General features: G+C 37.3%; 2 protein-coding genes across 7 annotated transcripts; both read right to left on the bottom strand.

The window, feature by feature from the left end:
• Positions 1-3,203: 3,203 nt before the first annotated feature.
• On the bottom strand, positions 3,204-13,679 carry zbtb22b (zinc finger and BTB domain containing 22b). 2 transcript variants are annotated; one of them, XR_008839464.1, is made up of 5 exons: positions 13,556-13,679; positions 10,251-10,465; positions 7,695-8,570; positions 6,552-7,582; positions 3,204-3,315 (listed from the first exon to the last, which is right to left on the bottom strand). XR_008839464.1 is itself a non-coding variant. In XM_056480026.1 (4 exons), exons 2-4 carry the CDS (start codon positions 10,461-10,463, stop codon positions 6,656-6,658), a joined length of 2,016 nt encoding a protein of 671 aa, XP_056336001.1. In that variant the 5' UTR covers positions 10,464-10,465; positions 13,556-13,679; the 3' UTR covers positions 5,290-6,655. The 2 variants fall into 2 exon arrangements, 1 of the variants encoding a protein (XP_056336001.1); XM_056480026.1 differs by lacking the exon at positions 3,204-3,315 and having other exon boundaries at positions 5,290-7,582.
• Positions 13,680-14,331: 652 nt separating this feature from the next.
• Positions 14,332-27,892, bottom strand: kifc1 (kinesin family member C1). 5 transcript variants are annotated; one of them, XM_056479393.1, is made up of 17 exons: positions 27,807-27,892; positions 24,883-24,914; positions 23,740-23,820; positions 23,519-23,615; positions 23,369-23,422; positions 23,115-23,150; positions 22,304-22,502; positions 22,057-22,222; positions 21,324-21,491; positions 20,619-20,738; positions 19,936-20,220; positions 19,642-19,806; positions 18,526-18,664; positions 17,646-17,785; positions 17,130-17,203; positions 16,975-17,050; positions 14,332-14,873 (listed from the first exon to the last, which is right to left on the bottom strand). In XM_056479393.1, exons 2-17 carry the CDS (start codon positions 24,892-24,894, stop codon positions 14,829-14,831), a joined length of 1,857 nt encoding a protein of 618 aa, XP_056335368.1. In that variant the 5' UTR covers positions 24,895-24,914; positions 27,807-27,892; the 3' UTR covers positions 14,332-14,828. The 5 variants fall into 5 exon arrangements, with proteins under 5 accessions (XP_056335368.1, XP_056335370.1, XP_056335366.1 ...); XM_056479395.1 differs by having other exon boundaries at positions 24,883-24,911; XM_056479391.1 differs by lacking the exon at positions 27,807-27,892 and adding an exon at positions 25,268-25,397 and having other exon boundaries at positions 24,883-24,912.
• Positions 27,893-27,945: the final 53 nt, after the last annotated feature.

The following is a 27,945-nucleotide window of genomic DNA, read 5'->3' as shown; positions in this document are numbered from 1 at the left end:
ACAGGAATCGTTTTTCATAATTGAAGTCGAAAGCTACTTTATGTGCTCCAACACGCTACATTTGAACACTTGTTTTCATAGGACGCTAGAAATAGTTCACCCAAAAATAAAAAACAGACATTAAAAATGAATCCTCTTGTTTTTCTTCGTTTTCATGTTGATTACAGACAAATCTGTGGAATATTTGACTAGTACGTTCCAGTATGTGGAATATTGATGCGTATTATTTTTGGGTGAACTCTCCCTTTAACTGCTCTCAGGTGATAAAGCACAAGAGTTGAGTGTCTTACTGCATTTAACATATAACACTGAGACCATTTCTGTCAACTGCTGATCTGTTAAACTGATCAATATTGTCATATTAAAGATGTTTTTATTATTTCACTGCTTTAGTAATTGAATCGATATTTAAAATAATGTATATCTAGAGAATTGGAATTATATTAAAGGGACACTCCACTTTTTTTTTAAAGAAAATGGGCTAATTTTATATGCCCCCTATAGTTTAACAGTTGTTTTATTTTTTATTTATCATTTTTTAATCCATTCAGCCGATTTTTCTGGTCTGGTGGGAGCACTTTTAGCTTAGCTTAGCATAGATAATTGAATCAAATTGGACCATTAGCATCTCGAACATAATTTACCAAATAGTATGATAATTTTCCTATTTAAAGCTCGACTCTTTTGTAATTACATTGTGTATGCTGCATAATATCATTGCTCCTGGTGTATCCATGGTATAAAGTTCAATACAAAGTTCCTTGATTATTACGCCAGGATGAGAGTATAGTTTCTAACCATATCAGCCTAGAAAATAACAACTTTTCATTTCCCGTCAGTGAACTACACAGTGAAACTATAGAAGATTCAAGGTTTAAATAGGAAAATGATCTAATCTCATTTTTGAGTGAAATGCTAATGGTCTAATCCAATTCAATGATCTATGCTAAGCTAAGCTAAAATTTCTTCTGCCTTACACGGAGATCAGCTGAATGGATTCAAACATGATAAAAAACAACTGAGTTACTCGATGAGGAGTACTAAAATGAGCCTATTTACAAAATAATGTGGAGTGTTCCTTTAAATCTGCTGTTGAAAGTTTTAGCTAGTGTTATGCGCACAATTAGAAATACTTTTTAATCATCCAGACTATTTTGTTCATAAATTACCAAAGAGTTTGATAGTTTTCCTATTTAAAGCCTACTAATTTGTAGTTACATTGTCTATAATGCGTAATTTCATTGCGCATGGTACGGCAACAAAGTTCCTTGATTATTACGCCCGAATGATAGTATTGTTCCTAACCATATCGGCCTAGAAAATAACAACTTTTAATTTTCCCACAGTCTGTCAGTGTATTACACAATGAAACTACACTTTAATATGCTTTAAACAGGAAAATGATCGAATTTTGAGAGAAATGCTAATGGTCTAATGCGATTCAATAATCTATGCTAAGCTAAGCTAAAAGTGCTCTTGCCATACACAGAGAATGGCTGAAGGAATTAAAAATGGTAAATAACAAATGTGTAACTCAATGTGGAGTGCTAAAATGAACCTATTTCCAAAGTAATGTGGAGTGTTCCTTTAAATCTGATGTTGAAAGTTATTAGTTGTGCGAAATTTTAATTACTCTTTAATCAGACTATTTCTGGTTCTAAAATTGTTTGGATTTCTTCTCCAGAACACAAAATATGATCTGAAGCTATTTTTTGTACATTTGTCTTTATTGTACATTTATTTGTACAGCTTTGGGACACCACGAGAGTCTTCAAACAATGACAGAATTTATATTTTTCTATCATTTATCTATTTTAAAATCATATTAGTGTGGCTTTTTTCAGCTGCTATTTTAATATCAGCTGATAAATAACGGATATGATTAGTCATTGTTATCTGTTCGATACATTAATATGATCAATTATGGACTTTTTCTGTTGTTTGATCCACTTAAGATGTGTGCCACTGGCCGTCAGGGTTTTAATTGGTGCTTTTCACATGACGTCACACGTCTGGAAGATTTTCACTGAGAAAAAAAAACAATTTAGAATTGCAGATTGTAAATGATTTTGGATTTTAAAAAATAGTTTTAAGGTTTTAAAAATAAAGTGAGTTGTCCAATGTATTTGTTTTTTGTAATCTTGCTTATCTATCTATATATTTATATGCTTATATTTATATATATGCTTATATTTATATATATGCTTATATATATATATATATATATATATATATATATATATATATATATATATATATATATATATATATATATATATATATATATATTAGGGTTACACGGTTTACCAGTACTATGGTAGTATTGTGATACTATGGCTTCGAAATACTGGTGGTGCCACTGTAGTTTTTAAACGGTAGTATCGTCATCAACGGTCTATCTACAAAACATAATGTTGCATGTGGAAAAGTCTCTAAAATGCTCATGTTTGGATTCTTACCTGAGAAGACTGAAAAAAACCCAAAAAACAATAGACACAGGAAACATTGTAACAATTTTTGACCACTTCATATAGCCTAATTTTGTTGGAAAAATGCTCTTTTTTTTGTAACTAATTTCATTCGGTGTGATTTGTATCTATTTTATTGTATTTTTTTGTGGGTCAGTTATCTACAAAAAGAACAATGAGAGAGAGAGATATATATATAGACATATAAAGATATATATATATATATATATATATATATATATATATATAAAAATATATAGATGGATATAGATATATATATAGATTGATAGATATAGATAGATCTGTGTAGCTTAAAACAGCTGACATGTCAACTTGCTGCAGTAAACAAAGCCCGCAATGTCTGTCTGCCTTAAAGCTCTTCTGATTGGCCTACTGCTCTAAAACGCGAATGGATTGGTTAACATTAGCTGTCAATCACTTCCTTCAAATGACAGAGAGCTACAGCTGTGAAAATGTAAAGGTCTGGGTACGAGAGAATGAAAACAACACAGATAAATTTTGTTTTCAAAACCACCTAAAGTTAAAAAATAATGTCTGGGTGAACTATCTTAAATCTATGCTCCAAAGTATTCAGCAATTGAAATTGAAATGCCATATTGTGTTTTTTAAAATAGCAGAGAGGATTTAAGATAAAAAAAGTACATACAGCATATATAAATGTAGTTTACCGTGGTTGTTAGGTGCTGGAAAAGCATAAAAATTCACCTTGAAAGTGCTTGAAAAATGCTGGAACTTGAAGTTGAAATAGGTGTAAGAACCCTGTATATTGCTTCATCACTTGTTTTTATCTGCCAAAATGTCTATATTGATCCATCACTGCAATACTCTGAAATATGAGAAACAGAAAGTTAAAAATTCAGAAAATTAGCTTGAAAACGGCAGTAAGTAAAGAACAAATCACCACTTGCGCACAAGGAAGGTACTTTATTTCTTTTTCATTTGCAGGTTTCGAGTCTTGTGAAACAGCTGACAGTCTGTCCACATCAGGAAATTGTTTATACTATTACTGCCCATCTTATATTTACTTCAGATTCACCACAACATTTGTAGACGGAACAAATAGTGTTTATTTATCAATACAAAATACCGATGTCTAACCAGATTGCTCGACGAATCATGCTTTTTTTGTACCTACTGGTTTTACTCTTAAATTACGCTTCAAATGTTCTCTACTTCATCGTTCTCTAATCTGAAATGCACACACGTTTGATAGAAAAGTAAGAAGAATGTGCGGAAAAGCGATAGATACATGATTCCATCCACAATCTTCAGATCCCAGTTCAGTTATTGTAAATATAGTGAATATTTGCGCAAATCTTTTGAGGTATATGGTTTTTTTGTGGTGAATATGTTCATCTGTGGTACAAGGCAATAACCGCACACTGCATTTACCATCCAAACATCCACTCTGGCGATTAAAACCCAAATCAGGGGTCTGCAGAATCAACTTTCTGTCTTACATGATCGTGGCAGTTGCAGACGTTTGAGCTAATTCGCTCTTGTCATTTGCATACTTCATTCAAGCTTTTCATCCATTCGTTTTCCCATTGCAAATCGAGTCTCAGGCCTTCATGGAAGGCAAACATTTAAACTATCACTACTAGTACAATATAGGCTACATCTAATATACCGCAGGAGTTCAGTAGTTGGATGCTGAGTGCTTCAGTTGTCCTCCATATTCCTATTATTCATCCCACTCAAAGTCTATGGTAGTTTTAAGGAGATACATAAAGCCAAAAGCACTGCTAGTTGATTTATTTATAGTGATCCAACTACCTACACAACCCTGCGCTTCCCTGCCCTTCAAGCTTTATAGACCTGTTCACACTAAGAACGATAATTCAATAGATAAGCGTCAACACAAACCCACAATAATGTTCATTCATCCATTCTCCTTCGGCTTAGTCCCTTATTTATCAGGGGTTGCCACAGCGGGATGAACCGCCAACTATTCCGGCATTTGTTTTACACCGTGGATCACCTTCCAGCCACAAGCAATAATGTTGTGATTTTTATAACAATATGCTGCCGGTTTGTCATCTGCAGCTTTAAATGTATTTAAAGTGAGATGGATTTTGATTGGCTGTCAACATTTGAAAGCAATTTCAGCAATATTGTAACTCTGTGCCATTATAGTTGTAGTTGTGTTGGAAACTTTTTTATAGAATGGTAATTAATGCCAATTCACACCAAAAACGCTAAGTATAATAACTATATTAGCATCCACACCAACGCATTATAATGTTTTGTTTACTATAAACAATGTTGGAGTCTTGTCAAATGCCACTTTACATGTTCAAGTTTTTTAAAGGATGTTGATTTTTGCTGTTCAACCATTAAAGTTGACTTGGTGTATACCTTGTCGTAGGGCTGTGCGATGAATCAAAATCGTAATTTGAAACGTTGTGATTAGTTTATCGCAAGAGGCTGCAATATAAAATCTATATGTAAACAAGAATAACGAATAACATTTGAGGTGAAGTGCTTTAAAACCAGTCTGCTATGCTTCAGAAAATTAAACATGCTAGCCTTTCTACAAGGCATTGCAGACATGGTATTGGTTATCGTAAACTAGGCCACATTACACGAGAAGAAACGATTGAATCTTGCGTCAAGACATCCATTTGTCGTTTACGACTGCCCACAACACTCTTCGACAAGGAAATTGTGTCGAAATCGCGTGATCTGACCGGGGCTTTATAACTAGCCAACTGAGTGAACACTTTCGTTCTGCCTAGTCAGAATTGCTCAACTGAGCTACAGCCACAATAAAAAACCAACAGGAAAGCGTGTCAGTGGGATTATGGCGTCTGCTGCTTCAGAAACATTAATAGATTAATATTTTAAAAAAAACAGCATTGTAATGTAGGAATATTTTGGTTTCAAGGTCACAGACACCGAACAAAACTAGGTAATTTTTAAGAGCTGTAGCAGAATTTTTGCCACGGCTTACAGATTATTGAGCTGAAGCTTGAATTAAATCATAAATCAAATCGCAATGTCAAAAAAAATTATGTATATATATATAAACATTTTGTCTATTTAAGACTATTTAATTTTATTTTTTTCGGGGTTTTCACCTTTATTCAATAGGACAGTAGAGAGAATTGACAAAAAGCATGGGGAGCAGAGAGAGGGGCAGGATCGGCACAGGACCGCGAGGCGGAATCGAACCTGGGTTGCCGTGAGCATCGGAGTGCATGTGTCAACGCACCAACCACCACACTACTGGTGCCGACACTTTGAGAGTGTTTAAACGATGTTAATGCCTGTCTGACAAAAATGTATAAAGTGTGTAGTGAGGGGTTTTACAGCCTTGAAACATCTATAATAATTGTAAAAAATAAAGCGGACTACTTTGTGGATTTCACTTATCGCGGGTTATTTATAGAACGTATGTCCCGCGAATAACAAGGGACCACTGCATTGAAATTGTGGTTTACATGATTCAATTCAACAGTTTTTTTTTCCATGAATATAGCCACTGTTGCTGACATGGCAGATTAATCTTAGATAAATAAATTAATCCGTGCTCATCTGTGGCAGCCTATAAAAACCTGTGCAGACAAAACCAAGCTCAACACCTGATAACCCCTCAGGTCTCATTATAGTCCTCGTCATTGGTGTGAATGGGCATTTATAGTTTTCGTTATAGTTATTATTCTTGGTGTGAAACGGCCTTAGGAAACCAGCACTGGAAGTCGTGTTGTTTTCAGATCAACACATTTAAGATTGAGTATACTGTATATAGTTGTGACAGTACAATAAAACTTCACATCAAGAGCGGACCAAATGAGTTACAGTAATGTACACCTCTGTACAACATAATATCGGACAACATAACGGAATGGCACTTTAGAGCAACAGTGAACAAAAGTTCTGTGCTAGTGAGGCAGCTTTAAAAATGATGGCGACCTTCCCATATTCCTGGCCCGGATATGGTTTCGATAGTCACCATAGCAGCCTGGTCTTTAAGTAGATACATACGTGAGCTAGCAATGGGCACTTGGTCATGGGTATTATTTTTAAACACACGTGGGACATCTTGTATGGCGCACTCACCGACATGAGGTAAAGAATTGAGACAACTGTGCATGGTAGTCCCTGGTAAACCAAAGACAAGTGCTCTGGTGTTGCGGGACACTCATCTCATGAGGGGTCACCTCTTATGTGACGCTGCTCTCGTCAATGTTTTCCTCACAGACGTCTTCCACACACCCACTACGATTGCCACCGATGCCCAGAATGCCAGAAGCAAGGCTGTGCGACCCACTCTGAGAGCTCATTCCTAAAAGAGACCCCGATGCAGCCATGCTGAGACATGAGACACCGTTGCTGCTGATGGAATGTTGTGGAGACAAAATAGGAAGCCCACTTCTAGCGCCGGCACCACCTTGATTGGGCTCACTAGCTGAGGGGAGCTTCAGGTGATGTGGCGGAGAGATGACCGACCTCTCAGATCCTCTCTCTGCCCTGCCACGTCTCTCGCAATGTGAGCGGTGCCTCATGAAGCTGTCGCGCCACATGAACTTTTTCCCACAGCCATGGCAGTCATAGGGTTTCAGACCGGTGTGGGTCTTCATGTGCTCTGTGAGGTGATGCTTCATCTTGAACTTCTTGGCACAAACAGGGCAGTGGAAGGGCCGCAGGTTCAGGTGCATGTTGATGTGGCGGTCACGCATGCTCTTGTGAGTGAACGTCTTCCCACAATGACACATGAAGACCTTGCCTGAACTGCCAGCAGAGCCGGCGTCTAAGCCTTCCATACCACTACCCAAAGCCCCTTGGCTAGGCAAGTGGACCGCTCCGTGTTCAAGACTTCCTTTTAGAGACACCCCGGACATTCCCCCTGTGAGGCCTAATGGAGACGTAGACTCCAGGGCAGCTTGATTGTACAGAAGAATCTGGTTTCCTTGCATATCCAGAGGGAAGAGTTGAGCTCTGGCAGACGTTGACTGAACCGAGCTGAGCATTCCAGACATGGCCCTGTTGGGGCACTGACTGGAGTTCTCAGGAGGGTGTTGAGAGGAAGTTTGGTCAATCATACCCCTCTCAAATTTGAGGTAGTCTTCCGAGGACTGACAATAGTCAACCTATGGGTATTTGAGAAAAGGAGAAAGTTCATTTTACCCTGATGAATTCATTGATCTTGATGTATGTTGCAAGTAATTCTGGTTGATAATATCAGTAAAAGTTCTGACTCACCTGTGCATCCATTTCAACATCTTCTCTAAGTCCAGAAAGGGTTCTAACATTAGATATGTTAAATGTCCTGTCCCTCTCCCTGACTATGGCCATTTCTCGTTCCTCTTCATCGTCTCCTCCTTCCTCTCCTCCTGACACTACGATCAGGTCATCATCTCTCGAGTGCTCCGTCTTTACCACCACCCACTGTTTTCTGGGCATAATGCTCGGCTGAATGTACGATGGGTGCTTCTGGGGTGGTGAGGAATCTCCATCTTGATATGACGAGACTCCAAAGCTGTCACTCACCCCAACCTCTTGATCAGAGACAGAAGAGGTGCTCTTTTGCTTACCTCCTCTATCTCTTTTCCTGGAAAACAAGAGCTCATCATCATCGTCTTCTTCATCTTCAATCATGAAACCTTCCTCTCCACCGGAGGCCATGCAGTAGGACGGGGTGGAGTGTACAGCACCCTCTCCCACTGCTATGGTGGTCACCATGGCCCCGCCAAAGTTTGCGTCTCTAGGACTGAAGTAATTAGTGCTGCTTGGGGACTGGCTCTCACTGAAGGAGGGTCGGCTGGGAGGTTGAGGTGTAGAAGGTGCTTCTCCTCCATCTGCTTGGGCCACCTTGTTGGTGCTGCTGCCCTGTCCCACGTTCTCCTTTTCTCCGGATCCCTGAGGCCCACTGGAACCTCCCTTCCCCTCTTTGAGAAGCTCAGTGCATTTGTCCACAATGTGCCACATTTGAAGCACACTGCCAACAGTGAGGTAGTTAACGATGTCTTCACGAAGCATTCGCAGCTGGCCGGTGTAAGCGCAGCTGAGGACACTCTCGAAGGCCAGAGGGTCCATGACGGCCGGGATGGAGACCGTGGACATGTTCTTCAGCAGCACCTTGCAAGCAAAATCAAATACTGTGAATGGCTAATAAAAATACATTTAATCAATACTTCAACATTTACGCACTATTTAATTAATTGGTTCACGGGTTCCCAGACTTGTTCCTGTATCTGAAATCACCCCATACCCTCATTCACTATTCACTACAATAGTCAGCTAATAGTCCACTTAAAAGCAGTCAATTAAAACAAGTGAATTTGAGCACTGATTGCACTGGAATTCCAGAAGGGATGCTGTTTTATTTGTGCTTTGCAGATTGATTAATCCCTCAGACAAATTAGATTTTCAGATTCTTGGTCAGACCCTGAGATAGTTATTTCACACTTAGCATGCTGTCTATTAGTAATAAAATTTAATATTTTGATTTCTGTTATGACGATACATTCTCATAGATAGGAATTATGACGCAGAACATTATTTGGTGTGCAAACTCTGACAGTGCATTGTGGGTTTTCTCTAGCCAGTGCGTGTACACCGATTGTACATTCGTTTTCGCAGTGCATTTTGGGATTTATTGAGTGCACTTCATAGTGGAGTGAACATCCACTATGGTTTCAGACACCACTATAGATGACTGCTCCCTCAAATAGTACACTATTTAAGGGCATGGGGTGATTTTGAAGCCCCACCGTCTTGTAGAGTTTCGCTCCAACCATTATTTAACACACTTGACCCAACTAATCAAGGTGTTAAGACTGACTAAACACTAGTTGTAGATTGATGGAGCTAAAATTGGATAAATGGTGGCCAATTGGGAGCAGGATGCCCTGCATTAGTACCTTCCTAAGTATCCTTCATTTTTTATTCTGTATAATCTTTGGGCAGTTTCAAGAGTTTACACTTAGCTGATGATGCTAGGCATGCTGTCCCAGGAGAGAGCCCTGAGCTTATGAGATCCTCGAGCGCTGGGCTCTCTCCCGTTTGCAGTGTGAGAGGGGAGTTTGAGCTCAGGTAGATCTCGATGAACTCCCCCGGCTTATTTCTGGCTAATGACGGATATGCATGGCTGAGGAGAGGTGTACTTACTAAGAGCTTGGCTAAGTGTATCATACAAAATTGTTCAATTTACTTAGGTTGCATGTTTTTTGGACTGTGAGAGGAAACCGAGGAAAACCCACACAAGCACGGGGAGAACGAGCAAACTCCGCACAGAAATGTCATCTGGTTTAGTAGGGATTTTAAACAGAGACATTTTTGCTGTGAGGCAACAGTGCTAATCAATGGGCCACTGTGTCGTCCATCTGGAAAGGAGGGGGGGTAGGGGTTGGTTAGGGGGGAATTCTTCAAGACGAAGATATTGGGATAAGAAAAACTCTGGTTATTTAAAGTGAGTTAGGAATCATCTGATTGGAGTGTCAATCATGAGCAGATGCGGGAGCAGCTGAGAACAATCATAAGCACGTGATCCTCTCGAAATTAGTTTATAAATAAACTTCACTTTGTTAACTGTTTGCATGTCTACATAATTAAAATAGTGTATATGGAATTCAATAGGATAATAAAAACAAACATTGATGTATATTAACATCACAATCTGATTATTTCTTAGTTTTCAGTATTTGAATAAGAAATATTCCTAGAAACAGTAACCAAGGGGGCATGATGTTTCATGTTACTGTACTTCAATAAATGTCTCAACAACAAACAGGGCACGAATGGACATGGAGGCCATACCTGGTCATGGAAGTAAGGGGATGAAGCAGCCAGCACACATCGGTGGGCCTTGAACACCTGGCCCTGAACATGGATGGAGAGGTCGCAGAGATGGCCTTCTTCGCGCTGACGATTCAGGCTATCCAGAACTGAGGTCTGCGCTCTGGGGAAGCATACCTGCACCACTGAACCCGCGGAGTCACCAAAGCCCTGGTCCGCTGTGGCTGACTGCATTCCTGCAAGAGGATGAGCCTTTAAAAATAGCCATTGCATAATAGTTTATTTGAGTGCAAACTTGCGTTACTCAGTCAACGTTCACACAGCAGCAGAACTTGGTTGCCAATCTGGTTTAAAAGTGCCGAATACACGGCATGTTTACACTAGGTCAATGTTTCCCAATGCTGTTCCTGGAGCCACACCAACAGTAAATATTTTGGATGTCTCTCTTATCTGACAAATTAATTTCAGGTTTTGGCTTTTGACATTCTGATGAGTTGATGAAGGTGTGTTTGTTTAAGAAGAGTTTGATAATGTGTAGTGCTGGGGCCTGTTTCAGTAAGGAGGTTCAACCAACTCATTAAACTTGAACTCTGAGTTTATTTACTGAGAGATTGAAAACTCGGAGTTTTCAGTTTCAGAATAGCTTATCTGAGTTGGGTCAATTAACTTTGAGTAGACCAACTCAGAGTTAAGAGCACACACCGCAACTATAAAAAGGCATTATCAATGGAGCACAGATATTACGAGTGACCATGGCAACATCTGAAAAAAAAAGAGATCAGCATTTCTTTCACCAGCTGAACTTGATGTGCTAATGCGAAGTTATAGCAAATATGACCATATATTTAAAAAAGCAACACCACATTTAAAGTATTCAAATATTTAGATATAATAAAATAAGTAATGTTATGTGTGACGTTTATTAATTTTTTACACACATTCCCACATTTTTTATACATGCTGATTTAGTGCACTTGTGTGTCTGCCTCTATTATTGATTAAGTGATAGAGGTTGATATGACATTTAGAATGTAAGCAGAACTAAAAAATAGTTATAGAACGAGTAATAATCCCATTATTCTAGTTACAGTACATGTTGAAGGTCAGCAAATTTAAGCTAATTATTATTTTAAAAAGGACAAGCCATTCTCGTACGTGACTTTGTTTTTTGAGTAACTGAAATGTAGGCAATAGCTATGTTTACATCCAAATATATTAATTAAATTTATGTGCAAAACTGGAATAACGCATAAAAGATGTGCGAATAAAGCAGCGTTTCCATCCAATGAATCAAAGAGAACAAAATCCTCACTTCCTGATTATCTACTGCCAAATATCAACAGTAAAAACAGAATTTACTGTGGTAGAAGAAGCTGCGTCCATCTTTTCTTTATTTAAGAAATGTACTTGCGCCTCAATAGACAATACTGACACACAATGAACATGCAGTGGCATTCGAAGCCATGAGACGCGGAGAAGAGACGCTCTTGACATGCTCCAGAGGTAATTAATAATATACATTAATACTGAAACGGTTAAGGCGTTTTAGAATGACCAAAACAACTTTTAAGATGGTTTACAGTGTGCTCAGCCTGCTGGTTTGTCTGTTCACACACATTTTCACCATCATCTCTTATAACAAACCTTTTCCACCGAGGGGGAGGAGACCGACAGAAACTCAGAGTTTAGAGAATAAAACCTGCTCCTGACCAGGTTCACAGAGTAAGTTACCATGGTAACTGACTCTGAGTTAAAGTTACCTCTCTTTCAGAAACACTTACCCTACTTTCTCGAGTTTGACAAACCTGCTATTTTGAAACGGAAAACCCAGAGTTTCTCTCATTTCAGGGTTAAAATACTCTGAGTTTTCACTTAACCTCCTTACTGAAACAGGCCCCTGGTGTTAAGACGCATTTTTATTGATCCAATCAGTGGATAATTCTGAATAATGGGTCTAAAACAGGGGTGCTCAACCGTGTTCCTGGAGATTTAACATCCTGCAGAGCTCCAACCCTGATTAAACCCAACTCAAGCTGCAGTCACACTAGAGTTTGAGCTTGTAAAATTCTGTAACACGGCGCAGCAAAAAGGGGCGGGATTAAACAAGATTATTAGACATTTAAAAAAAAACAAGCGATTGTTCCATATTTTACTTTTTTTTTTGTCCATGTTTTGATCCTCGATTGGTCTCACGCAGTCAAGTGATCCGATTTCACAGGTCAGAGTTCACCAAGCTTGAACTTTCCAATGCAGCGAACTGCAAAACCTGTCGCACGAGCTTGCGTTTCCGGTATGATGCATCAGCATGTGTATGAATAGAAGTCTATGGGAAGAAAAGTCCAGTGTGACTGCAGCTTATGCAGGATCTGAAGGAGCACTTGCTAATTAAAGACGTGTATTTGATGAAGGTTGCAGAAATGTAATACTGGTTCAACCACTTCCAGAGACAGTCAACGATGCATTCAACCCAATTGTTTCGATAGCCTATCGGTGTGTCCAAACTTGGTCCTAGAGAGCCCTTGACCTGCAGAGTTTAACTCCAAATGTACAAACACGCATCTGGAGCATCTAGAAGTAGATCTAGATTAGCTAGTTCAGGTTGTGTGAGGTAAAATACGAAGGATTAATCCTAATTCTAAAACATTGAGGGATATAATGTTGAAACATACTGCCTGGAATTTAAACTCTGCTGTTTGAAAAGGTTAGCTTGGGTTAAAGGTAAACATTTTTTAAAAGCTCAGAGCAGAAACCAAAGCTTTAGAGGTCTCTTTTTCTTCTCATTTTTATTAAGTATTTTTGCAATAGAGAGCGATACATGAAGCTGCTGAGGTTTTGATGTTTCACAAACATATTACAACATTATTTTTGATGAAATGTGCCCTAATTCGCTTTGAACACACAGCAAACGATATTGCAGGTCCAAAGAACAAGGGGCATTGACCAGGCACTACATGAACACTTCACTTTTTATAATTTCACCTTACAAGCATGCTAAATAGCCTTTCTGTTCACTAATAATGACTATTATTTTGCTTCGATCCGGTTATAACGCCTCAGATGCGTTCATATTTTGCTGTTAAAAATGTCGTTAGTGTTTGCTCAACACACACCCGCAGCTGTCGTATGCTCGCATTCAGCGTGTATTAAACTAATTCGCCACGTATAAATATCCACAGCCCCTCTCTGTGTTGTCGTCAGTGTTGAGGGGGGTTCTGCTCTTATTTACGTTAGCCAGCTGCTGCCAAACCGACCGTGCGTGGCCTTAAGAAGCACAGAAGCGGACTGTTTCCCAAATCAGCCTCAATTTATCGAGCGGCATATCTTACCGATTAAAATTTCTCCGTCAGGCACTCAAACGAGGGGTTTTCATTGTGACAACTTGCCGTTTCCCACCGTGCGGGAACGCCGAGTGTAATGGTGGACCGACATCGGGTGTTGAGTCTGGTTTCGCCTTTAAGAAATCCCAGACAGCTGCTCTAGACTCGGCCGACGGAAAAGGAATCCAAACACTGGATCCTTTTCTGCATCGCCATGGCAACAAGCGCCGTTAAACAACACCAGCAAATTTACCTCATTACGAAAACATACATTTAATATACATAATTTCGACATAAATAAGCTATTTGGAATAACAACGTCGAGAATATCACTTTAAAATCGATTTAGACTTATACTAAATCTAGAGTCAATAATTAAAATTAGGGAAATATACTTTAAAATTGTACATTAAAGACTCATCTCAATATACTTAACTCGTTTTGTGTTTTGTAATAGTTTTGACTGTTAAACATTCTGTATATACAATAAAAAAAATGCAGCGTACATGCACAGCTATGAGAAAAATTAAGACCACTTAAAAAAAAAAATGGGTGGGAAAACAAGATCTAAATGTCAGTATTTTGTATGCTACCAGAGTATTATAGAATAAAATAAATAGAAACATTTCATCCAAATCCACACATAACAAATTAAGAGGAACCAAGACTTTTTAGTCTTTTAATTTTGTCCTTAGCTTTATGTTGCTTTAATAAATTTCCTATACTATGCTTTACAAATTAAATGAACATATATAGATAAAATATAGCAAACGTTAACACACGTACAGGTTTTATATGTACCATTTATGCATTTGTTTGATCCAAAATACATTAAAATGCACGTACTGTGAAATATTACTTAAAAACAACAACAACAACAACAACAACAACATTATACCAAAATACTTTTTACAAAAACAAAATATGTCTTACTAAAGCAGTGTCCAACTTAATGGTTACCTTGTTTTTAATTGTACTAGCCTTTTCCACAAACACAGAGGACCAAATTTCATATGCATTTCCAAAACTGTCCACACTTTGCATCACAATCACCACTGCATTACAAGCCAAAATGAAACATTTATTGATATCTCTGAAAAGTTGAATTACAATATGCTTTTGATGGTTGCAAAACATTAAAAACTTTGTCAGGGAGACTGAACATTAAAAAGCATAACAGAAATATAAAATATGGAGGGAGATGAGAATATACAATGAATAACTGAAGTTCAGGTAAAAGTTAAAAACGCTTTAAAACAGATGTTCGGAGATGACAGCCAGGCTACTTCTTGTTAGCAGAAGCTGTTCCGATGACACAGTCGTTCACCTGCAACACAATAAATGAGATGTAAACCATTGTAAAAGATCAAAAGGCTATAGGTGCATTGCAAATCGCATACTTACAGACTATTCTATGCAGGGGCGTAGCGGACATTTTAAAAGTGGGGGGGACTGCTGTATGAGATCATACGTTCATATAATTATTAATCACCTGCTTCTAAATGGTCTGTCTCTAAAAGTGAGGGGTGCGTATCAGGGTTGGACCAGTCAGAAGAACTTGCAGGCAGGGCAACCATTGCGCAACTTCTGTCTATTTAGTTGGAGGAGGCGCTCATTCTGGCTTTGTTCAGACATACTGACTTAATGTCTCTTCAAGTGCTTGTAACATATCGTTCTCCTATTTCTAATGAGTCTGTTATTGTTGGTATTACAGCATTCATAATATCACATCACATGGACCTCTCACTCTGCTTTTTCTGACCCCATGGTGAACTTTTTTTTTTTTTAGAAGCAAAGACACGTCCGGTCTGAATAAGCCCTAGGGGGCAGTTCACACAGAATGCATTTTTCCTTTCCAACATGCTACATTTATTTGTTTTTCAATGTAAACACACACTTAACTCATGTATTCGATAGTTATGTTTGCATCTTTCAAAGCACTGTGCAGGTAAACATCACATTTTTAGACCCCTTGTCACTGCAGTGGACCAATCTGAGGAACTCAGTGGCCTGGCAACCATTGGAACTTTCTGTTTAGGGTGTCCGGATATCCTCATGCTTTATGCTGCGCTTTTTTCAAACCATTCTGAACCATTGCCTCCCGTTTTTAGAAGCAAAGACGCATTCATGTGAGTGAGCCCTAAAGCAAAAGGATATCCAGACACAAGCTATGTTTCCATCAAAAAATGCGAATGATCTTTATGCGCAAAACTGGATTATCGCATAAAAGATGTGCAAATAAAGCAGCGTTTCCATCCAACGAGTCAAAGCGAACAAAATCGTCCCTTCCTGATTATCTGGCACCAAATATCAACAGTAAAATCTGATTTTCTGTGGTAGGTGAAGCTGCGTCAATCTTTTCTTCATCTAATGAAAGGCAATCCTGACACGCAGTGAACACACAGTGGCGTTTGAATGTGTCAGATGCAGAGCACAGACGCTCTTGCTTCTGGAGGTCATTAATAATAGAATAACGTTAATACTGAAACGGTTAAGGCATTTTATGATGACCAAAACAACAGTTCAGATGGTTTACAGTGTGCTCAGCTTGCTGGTTTGTCCATTTACACACATTATCATCACACGATCTCTTATAACGAAATCACATGACATTTTTTAATGTGCAAACTGGAGTTTGTGCGGTAAAAGCGTTTCCATCGTAGTTTGTGCGCATCCTTCCTTATCGAATAAAAAGTTTATCCTACTCAGTTATGCGCACGTTTTTATGCGCATTTTCAAAATGTATGCGCATCATGGCACTTCCATCAGCCGTTTTTTCATGCGCATGTCCAAAATGCGCAAAAAATTAGGTAGATGGAAACATAGCTATAGAGCGCTTGTAAACAGCAACTTGTAACGATTGCCCCGCCTCCAAGCTATTTTTATTGGTCTACTTCTATGTAACGGACAACGATGAGCTGCACTGTGTGTGCAAGTTAGTGGTTTCAACTTGACACTGCATCTGCATCTCATTCAACTGTGAAAAAAAAAAAAATACAAGTATTGTTGAACGCTTAAACTGTCGCATCTTTGCTCGTGTAGCAGAAGGGAAAGGTCTACTGATGAAGGAGAAGACCTTTTTTGTCTGCTTTGAGTTTGGATTTATTTATTTACTTTGTTTTGTGAAAGCAGAATTCTCCTATACGAGTGATTATGCCTCCTGCTGACTGTGAATGCGGATGTACTCGGGGAATATTTGGTAGTTTATTTCACTAATTTGGCAAATGATAAACGTTAGCTGGGAAACAGTTTGAATTTCCATTTAGTAAAAAAAACTAAACGTTAGTGTTGCATTTGGGACAACATTAACCTCATACACTACAATGTTGAGTGTATAAGTGAATAGTGTATAAAGTGTCATTTGGGACGCACCTTAAATTTGCACAAACTCAAATAAAAACACAGATGTGATCACATTAGATGACTACCTTGCTGGCAAAGCGCAGAGAATTCAGCGATTCACTGAAGCTTTCTTCCTCAGGCGAAATATTCGCAAACATCAAACTGCACAGAAGAAATAGAAGTTACATACTTAAACACCATCAAAATGTGATATTGGGTAAAACCTGAGCTTTCTGCTTACGTTTTGCTGTTGCCTCCGAGGCAGTTCTGGAGGAGGTACGTGAGTTTGGAGTTACGGTAGGGAACAAAGCTGTCCTGAAAAGAACAAGACGATGATTGTGTGAAGTAATTTCTTTCATCTGACTCGTTTAATACTTGCAATACATGAAGTATTTTGATTTGAAATAAACATTGACCTTATTCCTTTTTACGTACGAGTGGGAGCAGCCATTGGAAAGTTATTTGGCTCAAGACTTCGGGCTTCACTCTTTTCTATTGAGTTTTAGCCATAAAAAAGTTATGCTGATTGATGTTGCAAACTGGAATTTTGTTTTTGTATTATTTCTACACATTGTCAAAAACACACTTGTTACAAAAGTAGTTCGACCATTCACAATGTTTGGTTATTCTGTGATCATTTCAGAAGTCCTAAAATGATCGCAGAAGAGAGTTGACTTCCGCGTTGTAGAATAAGGTAAGTGTCAGTGTTACATTCTTCAATTCCCAAGCATTGGGTTATATTCAGTTAAAAAGATACCTTGTTGGCCAAAGCAGCGATCACAATTCCCAGGTTGGTGAGGGAGGAGTTGATGGCGGTCATTTCCTTGAATCGCTCTCCTTGAGACTGACTCTTCTGCACTCTCTCACTACCAGCCAAATCCACCAGACACAACATGGCTGAAACACAAATCAATAAACATTTAAAGATAGGCACTTAAAGTTAGTTCACTGCGGAACTAACATTCAGCTACTCATCCTTTGATTGTAACAAACCCTGAAGACACTTGAAACACAACTGAAGAGTTTTAATTCAGACATAAATAATTCTTATGAATCAAGGGGTTTAAATCCAAACCTTCTGAAGAGAAGAATTTATAACAAGCAGATTTATTTAGGACTCATAATGCATTTGTCTCTTGAGAAGACTTGGATTAAATGGTTTGATTCATACAGATTTTTGATCACTTTATGAACATTGCGAAAGTTTGGGACTTTCAATGAAGAGACAGAAATGTTGACTTAATAATTATCATCATTTGTTTTTCCCAAGAAAGACTGACCCTTTAAAAGATAGTAAACCCAAAAATAAAATGCACTTGTTTCAAACCTGTTTGAGTTTCTTTCTGTTAAACACAAAGGAGGACATGGTGAAGAATGTTGGAAAAACAGCCATTGACTTCCATAGTATTTTTTGTTCCTACTATGGATATCAATTGCTGTTCCCCCCCAAACATTCTTCAGAATATCTTGTTTTGTGTTCAACAGAAGAAACTCATAAAATTTAGCACCCAAATTTGAGGAAGGAGGTAAATGAGGTCAACTTGGTCCCATAAAATGTTAAAATATAATGATTACTCCCTTTTAGAAACACATTAATCCGTCAAGTTTTGTAGCTGCTTGTAATATGTCCTTCTTACACTTGCACTTGGAGTCTCTGGCTGTGTTTTCCCCCTCTATGTCTAGCTGGAACACAGAGTGAGAACGTGAGGAGTGATCGTTCATGCACGTGCGGGCTGTGGAGCGGTTCTGGTTTGCCAACATGATCAAGTTGTGCACCTGAGAGTTGGAGGAAAAAAAAAAAAAAAAAAAAGGTGTGTAATGTCAGTGCAACAAGCATGTATGACATAAATTAAAAAAATTTTTTAATGGAAATTGCAGGTATAATTTCTTATTGCAATATTGAGTAAACAAGTGAATTATTATGGTATATGACCAATAAGAATAATAATATAATTTATTTATTTATTACATATTTATTGCCACATCAGCAACTTTTGGCTATTTCATGGCCAAATGGATATACATTAAAATATTACATGATAAAAACAAATATGGTTTTTCAGTTCTATTTTTGATTTTAAAAAAATGTAAAACTCTTCCTGGTGGTACCTTTTTAAAAATGACCATCAAAGTGCTCTCCTTATAAAAATCCTGTCTAACGGAATTTAAACTTCTACATTACAACAAAATATGTTTGATGGTGAGAGCAGTCTGGCAGTTATTACATTTAGGTGACTCTTCGTTATTTAATAAATATGAATGTGTCAACCTAGAATGTCTAATTCGACATCTGGTATAGACGGTCTGATCATGCCTGGTTTCGAAATTATAATTTAATAACAATATAATTTAAAATAAATGCAAATTGATGATTTGGATTTGTTATAACAATCAGGCATAACAAAATCTAATAAATGAAATGGATAGTTCACCCAAAATAAAAATTCTGCCATCATTAACTCGCTCTTGACTTGGTCCAAACCAGTTTGAAATTTTCTTTGTTCTGAACAGAACAGAATAGAAGAATGTTGGAAACCTGTAACCATAGACTTCCACAGTATTTGTTTTTCCTACTTTGAACGTCAATGGTTTCCAACATTCTTCAAAATATCTTCTTGTGTGTTCAACTAAACAAGTTAAGCACGAGTAAAATGGCAGAATTGTCATTTTTTAGAGTGATCTATCCCTTTAAACTGCATTAATAGAATCACAAAAATCATGGTGGGGAACAAAAACCACTTTTTGCACAGTACCTCATCCTCATTGTTGACTTTTTGGTAGGTCAGGTTGGTAACCGTGATCTCATTGTTGGAGACCTTCCTGATCTCATGCTCGGGTCTCTTGTTAGGTTTACCCTTGTAGAGAAGATCTCGAAGTGTCTCATTGTAGATCTCCACAAAGCTGGCAGTGAAAGTGTACTAAAAACACACAGAAACAAACCATGAGGAGAACAAACAATAACATTCACATGTCTGAAAAGAAATTATATCAAACAAGAAAGCTGATCAACTAGTTTTTTGGGTCATATGATCATCTGTAGACCGTACCTGCCAGCCTTGCTCACTGAGTGCTTTGGCGGATTTAAAGATTTGCTGGACAGCGCGTGGAATGACACCCCACAAGTCCTCCTGTTCGCCCCCCTCCATAGTAAAGGTCTTCCCACTGCCAGTTTGGCCGTAAGCAAAGCAACAAACGTTGTATCCATCAAGAGCAGACTGCACCAGCAGGGAAATCTCTTCAAAAACCTCACTCTGAGAAGAACGAGGCCCAAACACACGGTCGAAGCTGAAGTTATAGCTCTTCTGTGTGTCAGTGGTGCGACCTGTGTGAGACTGAGGAAGAGAAGCAGGAATTTTAGATTCGTTTTAAGACAATGACACCAGGGGGGTGTACCATGAAGCTGGACTAGCTGGCTAGCTAGTTAAATTTCAGTTTAGTTTAACCTTAATCTTGTGTTTGGTTTATTGTTGATACTTTTGTTCTATATTTCTTATTGCTGTTGGTGTCTAAGAGCTAACAAACACATTCTGTTGTACAATACTACAAAGACAAAGTTCTAATTCTAACTTTAGGTAACATGAAGGCAGTTTGATTTTAGTCGCTCTTTCTTGCCATGACATTATGAAACCGCCGAGCTGAGAACATGGTACCCAAAACTCAGAATTGGTGCAAACTAAATGGAAACTGGCTTCAGGGTCCAGGCCCCATGAACATGGTAGGTGTCATTTACCTCTTCCATTTTGGCAAGTGTGAGAGCCTTGTTGTCATGGGCAGGCAGCTGGATGTGCAGAATATCAGACTGATTTCCTGTCAGCAGCGGGCGAACCCTACAAAACACTCTGATGTTGCCCTAAGAAGGTGAAAGGTGAGGATTAATTAAGGTATTTATGCACATCTAGTACTGTACACACACTGAGTACACGTTCTCAGCTTGAACATATTACTTGAATAGTTTTTGCAAATCTTATTTTGTCCACAAGGTGTCGACACTGAACCAACACTACAAAGTATGTCATCATTCTGAAGGGTTTCCCTCCAGAGTGACCGCTTTGAAGAGATTAGGGCAGTGTTTCCCAACCCTGTTCCTGGAGGCACACCAACAGTACATATTTTGGATGTCTCCCTTTTCTGACCCATTAACTTCAGGTGTTTGAGTCTCTTCTGATGTTATAAGTTGATTCAGGTGTGTTAGGGAGAGATTGAAAATGTGTACTGTTGGTGTGCCTTCAGGAACAGGGTTGGGAAACACTGGATTAGGGCATAAGGATCAGTCACTCCAAATGAAATGCAGTGTGCAACACCAAGCAACTTCACTGCAACTTCACTCAAGGATGATGGGGGCCCGAATATTTAAAGTCTTTCATGTTATACATTATAATATTTGAACACATCAGTTTATATTGCTCTATAAATAAAATTCTCTTCATGCTCTTACTTTGAGCTCTTGAATGGTGTTGTGGAGTTTCCTTCGCTCCATTTCTCCGAGGTGGAGTTCTTCTCGCTGACGGGCCACAGTTTCCTCAAGGTTCCTGGCCAATTCTTGGCTCTCCTTCAAACTGTCTTGACACCGGCCCAACGCAGAGTTCTGAATGGCGAGCTGAGTCTGAGAAAGACAACAGATAGATTGCATTTAATAAGTCAGAATTGATGCCAAAACGCAGACATGGGGAGAACATGCAAACTCCACATGGAAAGGCTTTCTGGTCCAGCCAGGACTTAAACCAGTTACTTTCTTGCTGTGAGGCATCCATGCTAACCAGTTAGCCACCCTGTCACCTTGACAACTTATTAGAATGAACAAATTACTTTACTAGCCGACCATGAATAACCCCCCCCAAAAAGCTCAAAAGAAGTGTTTCTGGAGCAATAAAACAAATGTGTTGAATATTATTGTAGTGTACATAATACATAGACAAAATAATCTGGAAGAAAAACACAGTGCTTTCAAGTGTTTTGCCCCTGGATATGTTTGCTATACTAATGCCACCTTAAAATCCCAAGCGTAACATTACTAGTATAATGAAAATTTTAAAAGCACAAGCCAACCATACCTCTTATTCAGTTTTGACTATGTATATTGATAATTTGTAGCACAACCTTGTAATCTGATTTGTTCCAGTTGTTTTAATGGGAAGATTCCCATACCCCATAACTTGATAGATGTGTACCTGTATGTTGCGAAGCTCCGACTCCAAATGATCCCTGAGTCCTTCCAAAACCTTGTGCTCCTCTGTCAACTTGCTGAGGTCTTTCTGAAGGCCATCTCTCTCTCTGGAGGTGTGTTCCAGGTCATCTTTCACAGTGGCCAGCTTCACCAGCTCCTTTTCACAATCGCTTCAATAGAATCAGAGATATTATTAGACAAATATAAGTTTTTTTTTTTTTAGTTCTTATGAAGTTATTTTACAAACTCACCCGAGACGCCTTCTGAGACCATTATTCTCCTGTTCAATATCAGCTGTGCGTCTTTGGGCTTTGGTTATGGAGTCTTTCAGACACTCGTTTTCCTGATTTACAGTTTTTACTTTGCTCTGATAGTTCTGAACTTTGGCTTCCATGTCGCTGACTTTGCCTTTCAGGTCCCATCCTGGCCTTCGTGACACAGCTGCAGTGGCTGAAAGTGGAAAAATGATACAGTATATATGACCAGAACAAGATTTACATAATGTGGCACTTAAACGTTAAACAGCTTAAGTATGTATATGTTGAGAAAAAAGAAAAAAAAAAAAAAAAAAACATATGCGAAGCATTTGATTGGGCAAGGACTGAGAAGCAAAGAGGCTGCAACAACTAACTCTACACATTAAGCATAATTTATACACTAATTAAAAGAACAATAATGGAAAAACTACTGAAATCAAATAATTTAATTCAATTTGTACTGAAAAATAGTTAAGTATAGGAATTTGTTACACAAATTTTCATGACTTTTCCAAAACTTTGTGGGTTTATCATTTTATTTTTTTCAAAACTTTTCCAGGTCTGGAAAATGTCATGTCAAAATTCCATGCCTTTTCCAGGTTTATCATGACCATATTTATATACCAAAAAAGCTAATTTACAGCAAGAATGAGATTCGATGACACATTTGACATTTTAAAGCCTCTTAAGAATCACACAGCAGCCTTAAATAATAAAAAAACAAACAAAAAAACAAATGTCTGTAATAATTTGATGCAGACAAGAAAAAACACAACATATTGTCATTTACCCATGTATTATTTACCTTTAGCGACTGCTGCAACTGGTCTTCTCTGGTCACCTTGATGCAAAGTTAATACAGATGTTAATTTGGCATATTTAAAATGCAACTATAAAATACTTAACTAATATTTATAAATGAAATATTATGATTAAAAACTTAATTATTAAGACATAAAAATAGAATACAATTATGTAAAGTGACCTTTTTAAAACATTAATCAAGGTGTGTTTGCTTGCGTTTCTTAACAGTTAAATTTTGCACTTGTCTTGCAATACCTCTTGCAGGAGCAGCAGCCACTGTTGCAGCTCCAGTTGGACGTAGAGGTTTGACTATAAGAAGAGAGACAACATGAAATCCCCATTAATTATTTTAATAAAATCTCCATCAAATGCAAAAACAAGATGTTAAAACTTCCATGTAATTACCAGGAGCTTTGACTGCTACAGGACGTCTTGGGGGTGCAACACTCGCCGCAGGCCTGAACCTCTGAGATGGCTCTACCTCCACCTTGCGCATCTTTTTCTGCAGAAAAATTGTTTTTAAAATAAGCATATTTAAAAAAACATGATGTGTGTTGATGCATGTAAATCTTTTAGTGATTGAATGATTACATGTGCAAAATAAGGAAATCTGAACTAAAACGAACCTGTGCAGGCTGTTGCTGTTCCCCATCAGTGCTGTTGGTGTGAGCCCGTTTCCCTGACATAACAGGGAGCCGAGATGTGTTCTGCAGAAAATAACAAGATAATAAAAATAAAGAGTGTTTTTAAAATACACACATGATAGCAAAGACATGTCAGAAACTTAAAGTAAAAGAGGTTGTAGTGAAATATGTCTACGGACATTTTAAGGTCATATTACCGCATAACTTTTCTGTCCATTTTCAAAAAAAAAAAAAAAAAAAAGTATATCTGGAATTTTAAAGACCTAGAGCTATTTTGTGGCCTGTTTTTAGCAGTTTTATTCTTATTTTAGCAGTCGGCAGCATCAAGTGTCATATACCAGTTTAAACAAGTGAACCTGAAGTTTAAATCAATATCATTAAAAAAAAGATCAGAAAAAAAATCCACAGAAAAGATCTCCATATATGCCTTTTTAAAATTGCAAAGAAATCTGTTTCTGAAACTAATGAAAACAGCAGAAGTCAATGATTCATTTAAATAATTTAACCTGAAAGATACTGTTAGAAAATATTTTAAATGCTTCTCAAAATAAAATATATTGTGTTCAAAGGGGAAAAAAGTTTTTGTTTTTTTACCCAGACTTTTAAAAAGAATATATTTTAGAGCAGCAATCACAACACCATTGATATTATTATTCAAGGTTATCATACAGTAAGAATCGTATACTGGCCCATGCATAATATGGAGCATAATATTTACTAAACTGAACAGAAGTGACAGGTAGCTTAGCCCATATATATCGATCATGCATTGAGGTAAAGTTGGTTTTATGTTCTGTTATTATATTATATCCTATTTTTGAACAAAGTGTCTACTTGTGACACTTTCCTTATATTGTTTACCATGCTACATTGAGTATTCAGTGTAATATAGTGCAAGTATGATTTCAAAACATTAACACCAATTAGTAAATTGACTGTGAACAATGTTGTCTTTGATAGTCAGTGGCTGCTAATATGGTTATCCTATTTAGAATTTGCAAAGAATATTTTTCTGAAATGATATTTTTAAAGCAGAAAGGGCAAATATAAAACCAGCTTTACCTCAGTCATCACTTTAAAGTTGTTAGCCTGTATTCAAGGAATTTCCAAATGTTAATGTCTCACCTCTTTGTTCATGGATCTTTTTCAGTTCTTCTTGAAGTCAAACCCAAAATAAGAGTCCAAAATATTAAAAAAGATTGATTAGACTTAAAAAGTAAAAAGCATAAAAACATTAAAAGGGTTAGTCAACGTTAGTTCAAAATCAAATTAGTCCATAATAGCGGATAAAAAAAATTACCGAAAAACAAGTTTAACGTGAAGCAACAAAAACAGTTAACGTTAACATTCACGTAACGTTACTGAAAACATTAGAGCTTAGCCGACGTCATTCACTCAACCTAACTTTAAAATACCGCGCATATTTACACAACACGCTTTATCCACATAAAAAATCCTCAATTCTCATGATTACGGTTAGTGTTTACAGATAAATAAGAAATAAACATACCTTTTATATGCAGATCTGAGAAATGTAGTTATAGAAAACACAAATTACACAACCAGCGCAAAACAAATCTCTCGTAGCCGTTTAGATTTCAAATTGAAAATGTGTGTGTAGCTTCTCAGTCTGGCCGCTCATTGGTCGGATTGTATCCAATCAATACAAAGTAAACAGTAGCCACGCCCAACGCGGGCGGAGAAACCGTCCTTCAGCTCCAGAAAACCAGTGTCCACATTTTCCATCGCCAATTTTATTTATTTCTTTGTAAAATGTAAATACGTTGACGGGTTTGTATATTTTAAATATCAATTTATATATTCACTTTGACCTACTAAAAATCATATCCTTCTAACAATAGCCTATATAATTTTCTGCTTATTAAATGTATATAACACAGAAGCTCAGAGAGGACAGGCATATTATTTATTTTTTCTCTTGCATATCTGACTTTAATCGGTTAATTATTGGGTATTAAGAATGAAAAAAGTAAAATCCATTATATAAAGAAAACATAACAGACTGCAATACAAATATGAAGCTATAAAATATCAATTTTGAAGAGTTTTACAAGCATCTGACCAATTAATGTGTAATAGAGCTTTAAATTAGTTTCCCCATATGTTTTATTCTGTAAAATCTGATTATTATTGTATTAAAATTATTAAAATAGTACATACTCAAATTACCCAATAGAATTAGTACAAGATTATTTTTCACATTAATTAAATAAATGCAAAGACATATCCTTAAATTAACTTTTTTTCTGTTTGATAGCAAAATAATCTAATAATTAAAAAATAATTATGTAATTTTTAATATATAACTTTTTTACCGTTATTGGCCCCAACCCTCAGATCCAATGTCCGGACAGTCATCCATTGCCAATTTTTATTCATTCAATCATTTTCTTTTCAGCTTAGTCCCTTTTTTAATCCGGGGTCGCCACAGCAGAATGAACTGCCAACTTATCCAGCACGTTTTTACACAGCGGATGCCCTTCCAGCCGCAACCCATCACTGGGAAACATCCACACACACTCATACTCTACAGACAATTTTAGCCTACCCTCTTCACCTGTACCACATTTTTTGGACTGTGGGGGAAACCGGAGCACCTGGAGAAAACCCATGCAAACACGAGGAGAACATGCAAACTCCACACAGAAATGCCAACTGACCCAGCCGAGGCTCGAACCAGCGACCTCCTTGCTGTGAGGCAACAGCACTACCTACTGCGCCACTGCGTCGCCGCCAAATTTTATTTTTTGTAAAATAAAATAACATCAATTTGTATCTTCACATTGATCTACTATAAATCATATCACTAACAATAGCATCCTCGATTCCATATTCTGCTTATTAAATGTATAAGAAACACAGACATATTTTCTTTTTGTTTTTGGAATATCTGCATTTATTAGAGTGGATTACTGGATATTAAGAATGATAAAGAATAAGCAGCAGTTTACTGAAAAAAATTGTAGACTCGGTAATACAAATATTAAATATTTCATACATAGTGTATACATAATTTCAATCATTGGAGCAATTCATATGTAATTGCTTAAATTAGTTTCCCCCATAAATCTTGTTCTGTTTAGTCTTATATTTTTCTAAACTAACATCTGAATATTACAATATTAAAATGGTTAAAATAGTACATTACAAAACTACACATTCACATAGAATATTAGATGTAGAATATTAATTTTATCACATATTAAATTAAACACATTTCAATAAATGTACCATAATATTAAAAACTTTATATTTTGCCAGCATCTTTTAACCCACTATGTTTTGTCTATTTGACAACAAAAGGTTTAAAATGATAATTTATGCGACATTGTGGCTCAGTGGTTAGCTCTGTTGCCTCACAGCAAGATGGTCGCTGAGCTGGGTCAGTTGGCATTTCTGTATGTAGTTTGCATGTTCTCGCCGGGTGCTCTGGTTTCCCCCACAGTCTAAAGACATGCACTAATGGTGACCTGAATAAACTAAATTGGCCATATTGTATGTGTGTGAATGAGTGTGTATGGAAGTTTCCCAGTTCCAGGTGTAAGGGCATCTGCTGTGTAAAACATATACTAAATAAATTGGCGGTTCATTCTGCTGTGGCGACCCCTCATGAATAAAGAGACTAAGTTGAAGGAAAATTAATGAATGAACTTTTTTGAAATTTCATTTTATTTTGAATTGATACAGGTCTGAAAATGAAGTAGTTGTTTTTTAATTTACATAACTATCCGTTGTATTGAATAATATAGCTTATATATAATTTATATATTATTTTCATAAAAGTTATTTGAAACAGTAAACACTTATATTTCATAATTTCAGTGTATAAAATTATACATTTATTTCATTTAAGTCAGACACCAGAATGTTTTAGAATGACCAACAAACTATCATTTTGAAGAAGGTAACAATATGTCGACGTCTATTTCATATACTAAGATGAGTAATATTCATATACATTTTATAAATATGAAACAATCACACAATTAACCCTCAAACGAACATTTATTTGCGTTCATTAAACATAAACGACCTCACATAGCGGAAGTGGTTTTGGCGGCAAGCTAGTTAAAATGTTGACCTCATCCACAGGAAGTGTAGTCGAGCGGAGTCGGACAGCCCTTCGCGAGAGAAAAAAATAGAAAAAAATTGAGGGAAAAAAATCGG

This window comes from Danio aesculapii, chromosome 19, assembly GCF_903798145.1.
Source record: "Danio aesculapii chromosome 19, fDanAes4.1, whole genome shotgun sequence".
In the NCBI taxonomy this organism is placed as follows: Eukaryota; Metazoa; Chordata; class Actinopteri; order Cypriniformes; family Danionidae; genus Danio; species Danio aesculapii.
Note: the sequence above shows the minus strand (reverse complement) of the source record. Positions and strands in the feature narration are given on the sequence as shown.

What these genes read in the sequence shown, in the direction of transcription:
- zbtb22b (XM_056480026.1), bottom strand. Translation starts at nt 10,463, where the DNA reads ATGCAGTCAGCCACAGCGGACCAGGGCTTTGGTGACTCCGCGGGTTCA. An exon ending in CCCCTTACTTCCATGACCAG is followed by an intron (nt 8,571 to 10,250) that starts GTATGGCCTCCA and finishes TTTGCTTGCAAG; the next exon opens with GTGCTGCTGAAGAACATGTC. An exon ending in ATGTTGAAATGGATGCACAG is followed by an intron (nt 7,583 to 7,694) that starts GTGAGTCAGAAC and finishes AAATACCCATAG; the next exon opens with GTTGACTATTGTCAGTCCTC.
- kifc1 (XM_056479393.1), bottom strand. An exon ending in TCAGTGAGCAAGGCTGGCAG is followed by an intron (nt 19,807 to 19,935) that starts GTACGGTCTACA and finishes GTGTGTTTTTAG; the next exon opens with TACACTTTCACTGCCAGCTT. An exon ending in TCGCTGCTTTGGCCAACAAG is followed by an intron (nt 17,204 to 17,645) that starts GTATCTTTTTAA and finishes TGTTCTTTTCAG; the next exon opens with GACAGCTTTGTTCCCTACCG.